Here is a 13462-nt window from a genome sequence, read left to right as displayed (position 1 = left end):
TTTGCCATCTGCTGGGACCCGATGACCAGGATTTATGTTTTGTCTGAGTTCAGCTGGAGGAAATTATTTGACATCCATTTTTTAACTTCACAAAGGCAGTTGTTAAGTGAACTCAGCATTCCAGGGTCTGTGGAGCTGACGGGCAAGTACATTTGTGTGTCATTAGCATAAATATGAAAAGAAATACCATGTTTATGGATAATATGTCCAAGGGGAAGCAGATACAAGGAAAACAAAATGGGTCCTAAGACCGACCCCTGAGGCACACCATATTTAACTGGACAGAACGAAGAGACATAGTTGTTTACAGACACGTAAAACTTCCTATTTGACAGGTAGGATGAAAACCATTCTAGGGCAGTACCAGAGATCCCCACCCAGTGTCTCAGTCTGTCTAACATGATGTTGTGATCAATGGTGTCAAAAGCAGCACTAAGGTCCAGGAGTACCAGGACTGAGCACATACCTTCATCAGCAGACATTAAAAGGTCATTGGTGACTTTAAGCAGGGCAGTCTCAGTGCTGTGGTACTTCCTGAAACCAGATTGAAATATTTCAAATAATTTGTTATTTTCCAGTACAGTGAGCAGCTGTTTGGACACAATTCTTTCTAAAATCTTTGCAATAAAAGGCAGTTTTGAAATTGGTCTAAAATTTTGTGGGAGGGAGGGATCTAAACCAGGTTTCTTTAAAAATGGGTTCATGCAAGCCATTTTAAAATAATCAGGGTAGGTAACCAGTAGATAGGGAGCTGTTAAAAACAGAGATCAAATGGGGCCCAACAGAATCCATTCCTTTCAGTAAAAACTTTGTAGGTATTACATCAAGTGGGCTGGAAGACACTGTCATTTGTGATACTGTTTTTAAAAGCTCAGACAAGTCGATGGGATAAAACTGGTTAAAACTGTCTTGTTGCTGGTGAGGAACCGCAGCTAAAAACAATACATCTGTGGTCAGATATGGTCATGTCCACTAATTCCACAGAGGAAATGCTGACACCCAGGGTAAAAACCAAGTCCAGTGTATGACCACAGTTATGTGTTTGCCCTTTGACATGTTGTTTGAAGTTAAAAGAAGTGGCCATATTTAAAAAGTCAGTTGCATTAACATTGGTGGGGTCATCAACATGAATATTAAAATTGCCACAAAGAACAATTCTGTCATAATTTAAAACCAGAGTAGATAAAAATTCAGGAAGTTCTGATAAAAATCCTCCAGGCGGTTTTGGGGGACGATAAATTTTAACAAATATGATAGGTTGCAGCCCTCCAAGTTTAAGAGTGAGAACTTCAAAGGAGCTAAATTCATCACAGCGTACTTGATGACACACCACCCACCACCACGACCACTGACCCTCGGTTGACTAAAACAATCATAGTGAGGCGGACACAGTTCAGCTAGTTGGCTATAGTCATTCATTTGCAACCATGATTCAGTTAAAAACATAAAATCTAGATTTGCAGACAAGATAAAATCATTTAAGTCTTACTTGACAGAGATCTCACATTGAAGAGAGCCATTTTAAATGATCTTGTTTTGGGTGCTGGTGTTGGTGTAGTTGTCCTAATCCTTATAAGATTGCTATGATTTCTGTGTGGGATGTGCACATTTCGGTTTACTGGTCTATGCGTTATGATGACAGGAATAGAAGTCTGTAGAACAGCGCTGGGAGCAGACGGCTTTACATGCCAGCAGGTGGAGACGGTTGTTTGTGGCAGTGAGGCAGAGTTCTGTTCAGTGTCCGGTGGTGTGTCCAGGTGTGCTGTCATTCACGCGTTACACTACTTTTGCATTACTTAATTTAAAAGTGGGTGTGGGGCGGGGTGGATGGGTGAAATAGGATGAATTGTGTCCCCATTAAGAAAGACGCTGTGCGCATTTACGCACGCGGTACAGCAGCATAACGTCACTGATTATTTGAATCCCCTGACTGATCTCTCTGATCATGAAAGTAATTCGTTAAATAGAAACAGCTGACTTTGTAAAGCACAAACACATATCTATCTATCATAGCCTATATCTATTTAGGCATGATCCATCAGGGCAGGGGAGCTACCGTCTTGTTAAGAGGAGCCAAGCTCGCCTGTAGTTTGCACACTGCCTACAGTTTCAACCATGGGATTCCCGCAACAGGAAATAACGTTACTCTTTTACTCATGGATTTGTTTTTCTGGTGCTGAAATGGTGACTTATTAAAAAAACACCACTTAATTACGGGTTAAAACGCTATGTAACGCGCGTTACTGAGATTGTAACGGGTCTAATATTATAGATTTTTATTTAGTAATGCGTTATATTAGGCCTACTGCGTTACAGCAAAAAGCTCCCAACACTGCCAGCGAGTGCATGAGATTTATGAAGTGGACCCACCTCCTGCTGTGAATCGCATTGGGTTTGTGCCCAAGCGGTAACGTGACCTGTAGTGTTGCGATTGAAAAAAATGTAACGTTAAAAACTTAAGCCCTGACATGCTCTGTTTGTGACTGCGAGCTGCATTTTATCCGAGGTGCTGAAGTTAACGTGTGGATTTGTGGTGAGATCTTTGCCTGATCAGTGTTGCTTAGGCTACCTGTCAACTGTTTACTGTTCAATCCTGCAGTTATCCCGTTTAAATACATGAAAAACGTGTTAAAACAGAGGAGCTAGCCTATTAAAGTCCAGGAGTTAATAACTGAATTAAAATGAATTAATTTATCATTGAGTTGAGAAGGTGCCACAATCACATTTAAAGAGGTTAATTCCTCAAACAACAGACACAAAAAGGAAGGAAGACGTGTGTGTTGACGGTGGTGCGGTGGTTAGCACTGTCGCCTCACAGCAAGAAGGTCGTGGGTTCAACCCCGGTTGCCCTGGCCTTTCTGTGTGGAGTTTGCATGTTCTCCCCGTGTCTGCGTGGGTTCTCTCCGGGTGCTCCGGCTTCCTCCCACCATCCAAAGACATGCAGTCTAGGTTGATTGGTTACCCTAAATTGTCCTTAGGTGTGAGTGGTTGTTCGTCTATGTGTGCCCTGAGATGGACTGGCGACCTATCCGGGGTGTACTGGGATTGGCTCCAGCACCCCGCGACCCTGTACGCAGGATAAGCGGTTGATGGATGGATGGATGGAAGTTGATCTACAGGAGAAACATAGGCTATTATAAAGCAATTAAGAATACCTGAGAACCTTACTGCATTATATTCTGATATATTTTTATATTTTGAATTGTCACCTTCCACCTGAATTTTGTGATTCCCATAAATGAAAACATTTCCATCGTAAATTTTTTTTTACCAGAATGCAGGCAATTAAGTCTTTAATGCTCAAAATCTTCTGGGGGAGGACTACCAGACCCCCCCCCTGTTTATTAAGTGCACCATCCTAGAAAACTCTTGGATGGTGTCTCTGTGTTTACAAAAAGTTTCTGAGAGGAACATTCACCATGGCTTTTTTGTTCCCTGGGAAAGTCATACAATTGTTGTTAATTAACTTGTGTGTTTTTCATGGTTTTAATAACAATAGTAACAACAACAACAATAATGATAATCAACAATATTCAGGTTAACTGTCAACATCTTTTTGATGAGGGGCGGTAAGGGCCCTGGATATTGGATAGGGTGGCGCTGGCCCTAAAAAGGTCAAGAACCACTGCATTACATTGTTGACACTGACCTCATATTAGCCTTACTTGCGTGTGTAAGTAAATGTTATTGTCTACTACAGTTTACAGAGAACAGCAGTTTATAACATTGTAGATGTAAGGGCAGAAAATTGTTTTCTTCTTACACTTATAATCTTTTATGCAACTACTTATAAGAGTGCTATTTTTCTCCTTTATTATGTCTTATATATTGTTTAAAATCTTTAACCTGTTCCATCTTTATTATTGTTCTTGTTATTCCGGTCTGTCCACATGTGTGGGGTTTAGGTCAGGGATGTGGGGTTGTTGATTGTTTTCCTCACTAGCTGTTCTTCTCCTTCCTTGACTGGGACCAGTCAAGGATCTCTTGTTCCCCAAAACATAGATGCTCAGACTGTATAAATGATCATGCAGCCCCTGCTCTTGGCCAGACGTTAGTGACTGTCTTAGGAGACAGAACCTCTGGTCCAGCTGATTTTGTTGTAGTACTTCTCTGTTTATTCTCTTTTGTTAAATAAATTCTTCAAAGACAACGGTTTGTTGTAACTCAATTATTTGCTCAGCCTCTCACCAGGAATACAATTTCCACGACAGTAGACCATGATATCTGAGAGGGATTTGGACTGTATTTATTCATCTGGATCAACAGGGTTAACACATTCTTATAACACTGACAAATAAGCCATGGTAAAACTAGAACAGCTGGTGCTGACAGAAAGCAACAAGCGAACAAAATGAGGCACACATTATTAAATTATTATTTCCCATTATTTAAATTGATAATTGTTTGCACTTCTTTATTTAATATTTAGAGATCTATCATATATAATTGTGATTTACAGGTGGGAGCTGGAGGAAGCCATCGCACCCTTCTTTATGGCCAGGCAGTCTTGTTCCTACACTCATACAGTGGCATGGTGAGTCATCTTGATGTAATGCAGACATAAATCAGAAGTTTTCCATCTTACTTTTCCCACTTGCTGATGGCAAGTAGTTCTATATCAACTATGAAAAAAGAAAATGTTTTCATATAGTCACTGAAATGTATATTTGCTTGCAGTATCTCAGCTGCTTGTCTTCATCACAGTCTTCGACTGACAAGCTGACTTTTGATGTTGGTCTCCAAGAGGATAAAGCAGGTATTTAGTTTTGGACCTTTTTTAACAGTTAATAATTGTAATATTAATACGTTTACTTTTTGTGCTCTTAACTGTATCTATTAATTATATTTATGCATTTCAACACACCTTATTCTCTTTGTTTAATTCTAATATAATTTGGTTTGTTTGTAGCTGCAAGCATTTTTCATCAAGCATGTGGAACTGTAAAATCGTAACTTTGTATATATTCTGTTTGTGGCTAAGGTGAGGCATGTTGGTGGACTGTTCACCCAGCATCCAGACAGAGGTCAGAAGGTGAGAAAGTGCGTGTTGGAGATGACCTCATACTGGTCAGTGTTTCCTCAGAGAGATATCTGGTGAGTCTGTAAATGAGCAAAGTTAAGATGGCAAAAATCTGCTTTCAGACCACATCAAATGACAAACACCATTACCCCGTTATTTGTTTGAAGAAATAACAAAAGACTGCTAAGTAAGCATTTAAAGCTGGTAAACTGAATGTGTTTTCTTTTCCACTACATTTCTTCTCCATCTTACCCTGAGCTTTGCAGAATCAGAAACTACCATTTATAAGTCATTGGTTTCATTTCCTTTGCTAAATACAAAATTAAGTCAATCTGTATTGTGTCTGCCTCTGATGAGATGCTTAGCATAATTGCTTATGATAACAGCTATTGTAGAAGAAAAATCAGAAGTTTCATTCAATGTTGATGAGCCCATTCTTGCTATTACCATTTTGTTTCTTCCCAGCACCTGTCCTTTGGCAGTGTATTTGACAACAGAAACTTGAGTGACAGCCTGATTGTTAACGCAGCCTTCCAGCACACTCTGTGGAGTGTTGCTCCCATCTGCTCTGGAGGTGGAGTTGCTCAAGGGAAGTTTATTTACTTTTTGCTCTCTTAAAAGATTGAAAAACAAATCTGTCTAAAATGATATAATCCAAGTGATTGATTAAAGAGGTATTCTAGCTGACATACCCTCTGTGTTATTTCACTTGGAGCAATTACCATTGTTTAGATAACAGTTATAGCCAACTAATGGCCTGTTTTGAAGATGCAGTTGAATGTCTCTTTCAGTGGAGATTATGTCTGGTGTCTGTTGTGCTAATTTTAGGATACCTGAAGGGGGGCGACACGTTGCGACTGCTCCACAGCCATAGTGACGCGTGTCTGACTATTCCATCCGCAGAGCAGGGAGAAGAGCTGCAAAGGTCAGTTGAAAAGACCAGTCGTCTCTCATGTCAGCTAGATAAAATGTCCTTTACCTCTGTCTCTGTCTTTTTTTCTTAATCTAGGATAATGCACTATGAGATTGGATCAGTCTCCAGCCATGCCCGCTCTCTCTGGAGGCTGGAGATCCTGCGTGTTGTGTAAGTATACATAGCATGTGACGATGCACTTGGTCTCAGTTTAAAGTAATATTTAGCCTCATATAAAAATTGTATGTTAAGCTTTATAGTTTTAAACTTTTTATTGGAAAACAAAACACTCAAAAATTTGAGTATATATATATATATATATATATATATATATATATATATATAGTATAGTATAGTCTCATTGGCAAGAAAATAATACACAAATACACACAGTAGTTGATTGTTGTTAGACCATAGAGGGAGTCAGTATCATGTTGCACATAGTGCAACTTATAACTGCAAGAGCAGGGCCCAGAATTTCTCTTTCTGCTGTTTTCACCCACGGCAGTTGTACAGTGTTGCTAGAAACACGTTTAATATCACTGGCCCAGAATGGCATTAGAATTGTGTATTCCATGCCTGCTCCCCTGCCATTTCAATAATAAAAAGAAAACATTAAATATTCTGGACTGTTCATTTTCCTTAAAAGGAAAAGAAAAGCAACAAAAAACACAATGCTCTTGATATTCCTCAGTTGGAGTGGTAGACACACATGTTGGGGGCAGCCTTTCCGACTCTGCCATATGACCTCTGGGAGATACCTGGGTCTTACAGAGGAGAAGGGCCTGTATCTGGTTGATCGGGACAAGGCTGACATCAACACAACCTCCTTCTGTTTTCGATCATCAAAGGTGAGGAGTCACAGGAGAAATACACTGAACTGTTTTAAGTCTGCTTTGATCAGTTTCGTAATCTGAGGTTTATATAGACTGCAGACTTGAAGGTCGAGTAACAGTAGATTTTTGTCTATAGGAGAAGCTCGACACTGGCACAAAGACTGATGTTGATGGCATGGGGATCCCAGAGATCAAGTATGGAGACTCCATTTGTTATGTTCAGCATGTAAACTCTGGGCTCTGGCTCACCTACCAAGCTGTTGATGCCAAATCTACACGCATGGGAGTGGCTCAGCGAAAGGTTAACCTTTTTAAATTAATGTTCTGAGATGCACTTTAAATATAGTGAAAGAATCAATAGGATTCACATCAATTCAATTCAATGATGTGTTTTCAGGCTATTTTACACAGCGAGGGTCATATGGATGATGGGTTGACGCTGTCTCGTTCTCAGAGCGAAGAATCTCACACTGCCAGACTCATTCGGAGTGCTATTCTCCTCTTCACTCGCTTTATCAGGTACTGGATGCCATATCTAGACCCTCAGTCAATTGTGGATACCACAGTGATAGAGACATGGTTACACTGATATAGGACTTTCCTTTAACTGTAAAATATTCCTCTCGGTATGTATCTTGCTCACAGTTCTTTAAATAAACAAAGAAATCTAAGTGATACGTTTCAGCATTATGTTTATGTTTAAAAGAATATTTATATCGGCCAACGCAAAATATTTTTTAAAACCCTCAAATATTGAGCTTTAAAAATCCGTCTGGTTTATGTCCGTGTTGTATACGAGTGGTGCTAGATTTAGGTATCACAGAACATCCACATTCTATGGCTATGTATAAAATGTGCCATGGTAATGGACTTCAAATGTTGCACACACACACACACAAAATACCAAGTTCTACTATGACAGACTTTTTCAGAATGCCAGAAATTTTCAAAATACAATGGGAATGCAACCATGCTTTTACAAAGTTCAAGTTGTATAATTAAGTCTCCTACTTCACTGCACTGAGAGAAAACCCTGTCACACCTTCTGTTTTCTTTCTTTAAAAACAAAAATAAATGTCAATCAATCGTATACGAGTGCTACTTGATAGAGGGTGTCATACACAGGAGAACCCAGGATAAGTTAGCATACGTATCATAGAAAATTGCTAGGGTTAGTCATATCAGTATCAAATTTCAAAGTCTGGTAGTTACATTCATATATTGTTGCATTATACTTAACCTGCCTTTTCTTTAGGAAACTGGATAGTTTTAGTGAACAAGGAAACGTCACATCTGTCAGCCTGCCAATGGAGATGGTAACACGTAGTCTGCAGGATCTTATAAACTATTTCCAGCCTCCACCAGAGGGGCTACACCATGAAGATAAACAGAAGAACATGATGGCTCTAAATAATCGGCAGAACATGTTTCAAGAAGAGGTAAATTTTTTTGTATGAATAAAAAGAACTCTACATGTGATATGTTTGTCCTTGTTCCATAAGTATTTCCTCTTTTCTTCTCAGGGTGTGATAGATTTGGTTCTAGATTGTATTGACCATCTACACCAATGTATTAGTGCTTCTCATTTTGCTGAGGCTGCTCACAGTGACACGGGAGAAGAGTGGGAGACCATCATCAACCGTTTCTATGACCTATTGGGTAAGAATTAACACACATCTTGTATTGTATTGATGCATCAATACCAGTTGATTATATACTAGTCACAGATACCCAAACAGATTTTCCTGTTTATATCTACTAAGCTGTTAATGACTTGTATAATTGCATTTAGCTTAAAACACATGGTTTGAATTTTGCATGAAATGCATGGGTTGTGTTTGCCTTTGTGGCTAAGTATTGTGAATCCTCTTCTGATGTTTCCTTATTTTTTTTCCCCTTCAGCTGCTCTGATCCGGGGAAACCGTGTAAACTGTGCACATTTCTCAGGTTCTCTGGACTGGCTGATAAGCAGGCTGGACTGGCTGGAGGCCTCTTCTGGTTCGTTGGATTTGTGGGAATTTCATCAGCATAGCAAAATATAGAAAATATATATACTGTAAGTACAGTGTAACTTCAGTACAGAAATGAACAGTTGCATACTTTAATGTACAGGAGTCCTGGAGGTTCTGCAGTGTGTCCTAGTGGAAAGTCCTGAAGCACTCAATGTCATCAAAGAAGGACACATTCATTCTATCATCTCTTTTCTAGACAAGCATGGATGCAACCACAAGGTAGTTTGCAAGGGTTTTCTTTAAGCTTGAAAAAAGAGAAGTTAAAAGTTATTATTGCAATGTTATTTCTGTATTTTCTGGCTAAAATGCAGTATGCTCAGCTAAATAATATTTTGTCACATAACACCATTATAATCTTGTGTAAATGTCACTAAATGTTATTCATGCATCATGGTTTGGGAAGGAACTGATTTTGAAGTATCGTGGCTGTAATTGCAGTTTTTGATCTGTTCCCTAATATGAGATCATTTCCATGTGTTTATGGAGCTTTTGCTGGATGAAGTGCTGACAGGTTGTGTTCCAGGTGCTGGAGGTGCTGTGCTCTCTGTGTGTGTGCCATGGTGTGGCGGTGCGGTCTAATCAGAACCTCATCTGTGACAACCTGCTGCCAGACAGAGACTTGCTGCTCCAAACACGTCTGGCTAATCAGGTCACCAGGTACAATTTAGAATGTTTTCTCCTAATAGGACTACTTTGTTTTGTCTATGTGTCATTCTTATTCTTCTTATATGCCGATAAATTCAGTGTTTTTCTGAATTTCCAGCATTAGATTAGGTCTTTAGATTACATTATTAATTAGATTATTTAGGTCTGTTTTTTTTCTGTAATTCACTATACACAAAAATCTGACATGCCAAAGTTTCATAAAAGATTTGAAAATCAGAAATATGATTTTCTATAACAAAAGAGCATGTTTAAAATGTGTCTGGGCTGCAGAATGCATCCTCCAATATGCTGTCCTTGCATTTATTAACTCTTGAAGCCACCACTGAGTGAGTCCTTCTTCTCATTGCTTTCTTATGCATGTGTTTAGCTGGGGGCTATTTCTCAACTGTAAAAGCCTTGGTATCCTTTTGTAGCAGACCTAAAAATTTTAGTTATGCATTTTAATAAATTTATGAGAATTGATACCCAATTATGAATTAATATTCATAAAATCAACCATATTCCTCATTTCAGGGCACCACCGGAGTTGTTATAATCCTAGAGTCTCCGGACCTCTAGGTAGTTTTGAATAATTATACAATTATTACTATTGATCAGTTAGTTAATAATCGCTCAATTATCTTAAATCAGTCAGTCAGTCTCATATCTAAAGGGTCAATTCTCTTGGCAGGAACTAGAAATAGGCAACACACACAGCTCTTGATTATATTACAGTGAATTTATTCTCCAGCTAAGGTGATAAAAAGATGGTTGGATACAGGGAACATAAACATTTGCTGACCAATGAGCCTGAAGGTTCGGTTGTGGGAAGCATTTGACTCATACGGCATAGAAGAGCTACTGAAAGTAAACTAATGCTATATTTTAGGAGTTAAAATGGACATCTGATCACAGAACGTGTGTTGAGTCTTACTGCTTGTCGACGGCCTGTTGCACGGGTCCCACGCTAGCTGCCGGTCCTGGCTTTTTGCTAGGGATTCTCCGGGGTTTTCCGTGTCTGATTGAAAATGCCTCCTCCGTCTGGCAATTCGGCTGTTTTCAGGTTTCCTTCGTTGTAGCTGGCGAGACCATGTGGCTTGGTCTGACCTCGGTGAAGTTGGCTCGACGAAAAAGGCTTAAAATGGAACTTGGTCGTTCCTGAAATAGTCCAGTGTAACTTAACGGACTGATAACTTTAACAAACAAAAGAAATAAAGAAAATAAAACAAACTGAAGGCAGATCGATGTCGTGGCACTTCAGGTGTGTAGCTTCAGGCGAACAAAAGGCCGGTCTCACTGGCCGAGTCTGAGGGCGTTGACTAGCGAGGCACGCCGAACGCATGCCGAAGCGTCCAGCGAGCAGAGCAGAGTGGAAGAGAGCCAACAGCGAAGAGAAGAGCGGGAAGCGAGGTCGCGTGTCGCTCTTTTGTTGCCTAGGGTGTGGTTCCCCAGGGGGCGTCTCAGGTTTCCCAAGGGACTGCCTTTCTAAACTTAATGTTTAAAAGAAATCTATTTGCACATATTATAATCAAATATTTTAAACAATCGAACCTCAATGGTTGAACAGTTGTACTGTTCTAGGCATTAGGTAACAGGAAACAATTGTCACATTATTGGTCAGGATATTTATACATTTAACGGCATTTCCAACGAGGGCATGTAATACTTATTTCGTCCACTTGGGGGAATGAGGAAAGCTTAGATTAAATCAAAGATCATCTCTCTTTAGGAACTGGGAATATTGTTGATTCATCCTTAAATTCAAGCTGGCGATTAAGAGTATAGTAAAACATTCCTTTGTCATCATTTCTAAAGGAATTTTGTAGGAAAGTATTATCAATAAGCATTGATTACATTTGATGAAGGAGTGTCTTGCTGAAAATAAAAACACTGCACAAGTAACTTTCTTTTCAGCACTAATATCAACAACGGATAGCAACAACATTTAACATAACTACTCAAATAGAGGCAAACGTAATCAGGTAACTAAAGATTTAATTAAACTTAATTTAATGCTTTGAGTCTTTGGAGACTGCTGTCTTTGGCCATTCAAAGTTCAGTGTCTGGACCATGTTACACTTGGGTGAGACAGGGGTTTTCCTTTTTGATGTGGTAATAAAACAAAGAATAAGGTCAGTTGCCACGGAAACATGTGTGGGGGGCCAGTTTTGATAGGCTGTTCAGGGAAATGCCAATGGCTGGTTCATGTCCCTTTGTCAGTTTAACAGTCAGGCCCCGCGTTATCAGCTTCGGAATCAAAGAGGTGCCAGTTTTATGGTCGGGCTAGCACTTAGAGAAAGCAAATTTGACCCCTCCCTCTTCTTCTCTGGGGAGGAGAAAGGAATTTAGAGTAGCTCCAAATTTATTCAATATAAAATGCACAAAGCCACACCGTTGTTCACTACAGTAGTTTTCTCTGGACCCCTGCCAAATCTGACCAGGGATGACATGCCGCATGTCGTCAGCCGCATGTCGTCATTCCGCTGCTGGTTGTCAAGGTGGTGTCCAGCAAACGATGTGGGATTTGTAGATCATTGGCAGACTTTCTAGGGAAGACCTGTTCTGATTCGGAGAGACGGCATCCATCCCACTTGGGAAGGAGCAGCTCTCATTTGTAGAAATCTGACAAATTTATTAGTGGACCAAATCCATGACAACCCAGAGTTGAGACCAGGAGGCAGAGTCGCAGGCTAACACACTTCTCTGCTCCTCCATTTCAGGAGTTACTTAGTGAAAATCCTATAGTGACGGTGTCTGTCCCCCGACCATCGCAATTATTTAAATCAAAGGTAAACAGCTGTCCATAAAAACCTCACAAAAATTAAAACCATAAGAGCAACAGTGCAAACTAATAGGAAAATTAAATGTGGACTCTTCTACAGGTGTACTAGTAAATGAACTAATATCAGATTATGATATTACTTACTGAAACCTGGCTGGGTGATGGAGAATATGTTAGCCTAAATGAATCCACCCCTCCCAGTCATATTAATACTCACATTCCTCGAGACACAGGCCGAGGAGGTGGAGTTGCAGCTTTCTTTGACTGTAGCCTACTAATAAGCTCTAAACCTAAACTAAACTATAACTCATTTGAAAGCCTTGTTCTTAGTCTTTCGCACCCAAGTTGGAAATCACTGCAACCAATTCTTTTTGTTATAGTGTACCGAGCACCTGGTCCGTACTCTGAATTCTTACCTGAGTTTTTGTCAACTTTAGTCCTTAAAACGGACAAAGTTATTATTGTAGGGGATTTTAATATTCATGTGGACGTTGAGAATGACAGCTTCAGTACAGCGTTTATCTCTCTGTTAGATTCCATTGGCTTCTCTCAGAGTGTTCATGAACCGACTCACTGTTTTAACCACACCATCGACCTTGTTTTGGTGTATGGTATTGAAATTGAACATTTAGTGGTGTTCCCACAGAATCCCTCTTTATCCGACCACTGTTTGATAACTTTTGAGTTTCTATACAAGATGTCTGTCTGATAGTGCTGTAGCTAAATTTAAGGATGCGATTCCATCAGCTCTAAATATATTATCTAGTCACAAAGTAACGGAGGACTCCTATGCTAATTTCAGTCCCTTCCAAATCGATCATCTTGTTGATAGTGCTGCAGGCTCGCTGCGAATGACACTGGACTCTGTAGCCCCTCTAAAAAAGAAAATACTAAAACAAAGACGGTTAGCTCCATGGTATAATACTGAAACTCGCAAATTAAAGCAAATATCGCGGAAACTTGAGAGGAATTGGCGTTCCACCAAAGTGGAAAATTCTCGTTTAATTTGGCAAGATAGTCTTAAAACTTATAGGAAGGCCCTCCGTAATGCTAGAGCAGCGTACTACTCGTCATTAATTGAGGAAAATAGGAACAACCCCAAGTTTCTTTTCAGCACTGTAGCCAGGCTGACAGAGAGTCACAGCTCTATTGAGCCAAGTATTCCCATAGCTCTCAGTAGTTACGACTTCATGAGCTTCTTTAATGATAAAATTCTAGCTATTAGAGACAAAATTCACCAAGACCTGCCCTCAA

At 39.8% G+C, this 13462-nt stretch overlaps 1 protein-coding gene across 1 annotated transcript in view; it reads left to right on the top strand.

Moving 5' to 3' along the window:
* Positions 1–13462, top strand: part of ryr2b (ryanodine receptor 2b (cardiac)) — an 87847-nt gene that overhangs the window by 7817 nt on the left and 66568 nt on the right. The window contains exons 4-17 of the mRNA XM_046071431.1: positions 4460–4534; positions 4678–4756; positions 4982–5094; positions 5486–5609; positions 5849–5945; positions 6030–6104; positions 6628–6784; positions 6906–7070; positions 7167–7288; positions 8025–8208; positions 8293–8428; positions 8672–8767; positions 8882–9000; positions 9305–9438. Of these exons, the coding sequence (XP_045927387.1) occupies positions 4460–4534; positions 4678–4756; positions 4982–5094; positions 5486–5609; positions 5849–5945; positions 6030–6104; positions 6628–6784; positions 6906–7070; positions 7167–7288; positions 8025–8208; positions 8293–8428; positions 8672–8767; positions 8882–9000; positions 9305–9438 (1676 nt within the window). The remainder of the gene's footprint in view (positions 1–4459; positions 4535–4677; positions 4757–4981; positions 5095–5485; positions 5610–5848; positions 5946–6029; positions 6105–6627; positions 6785–6905; positions 7071–7166; positions 7289–8024; positions 8209–8292; positions 8429–8671; positions 8768–8881; positions 9001–9304; positions 9439–13462) is intronic.

The sequence above is a fragment of the Micropterus dolomieu genome, linkage group LG15 (genome assembly GCF_021292245.1).
Source record: "Micropterus dolomieu isolate WLL.071019.BEF.003 ecotype Adirondacks linkage group LG15, ASM2129224v1, whole genome shotgun sequence".
Classification (NCBI taxonomy): Eukaryota; Metazoa; Chordata; class Actinopteri; order Centrarchiformes; family Centrarchidae; genus Micropterus; species Micropterus dolomieu.
This window is presented reverse-complemented; position numbering and strand designations above follow the sequence as displayed.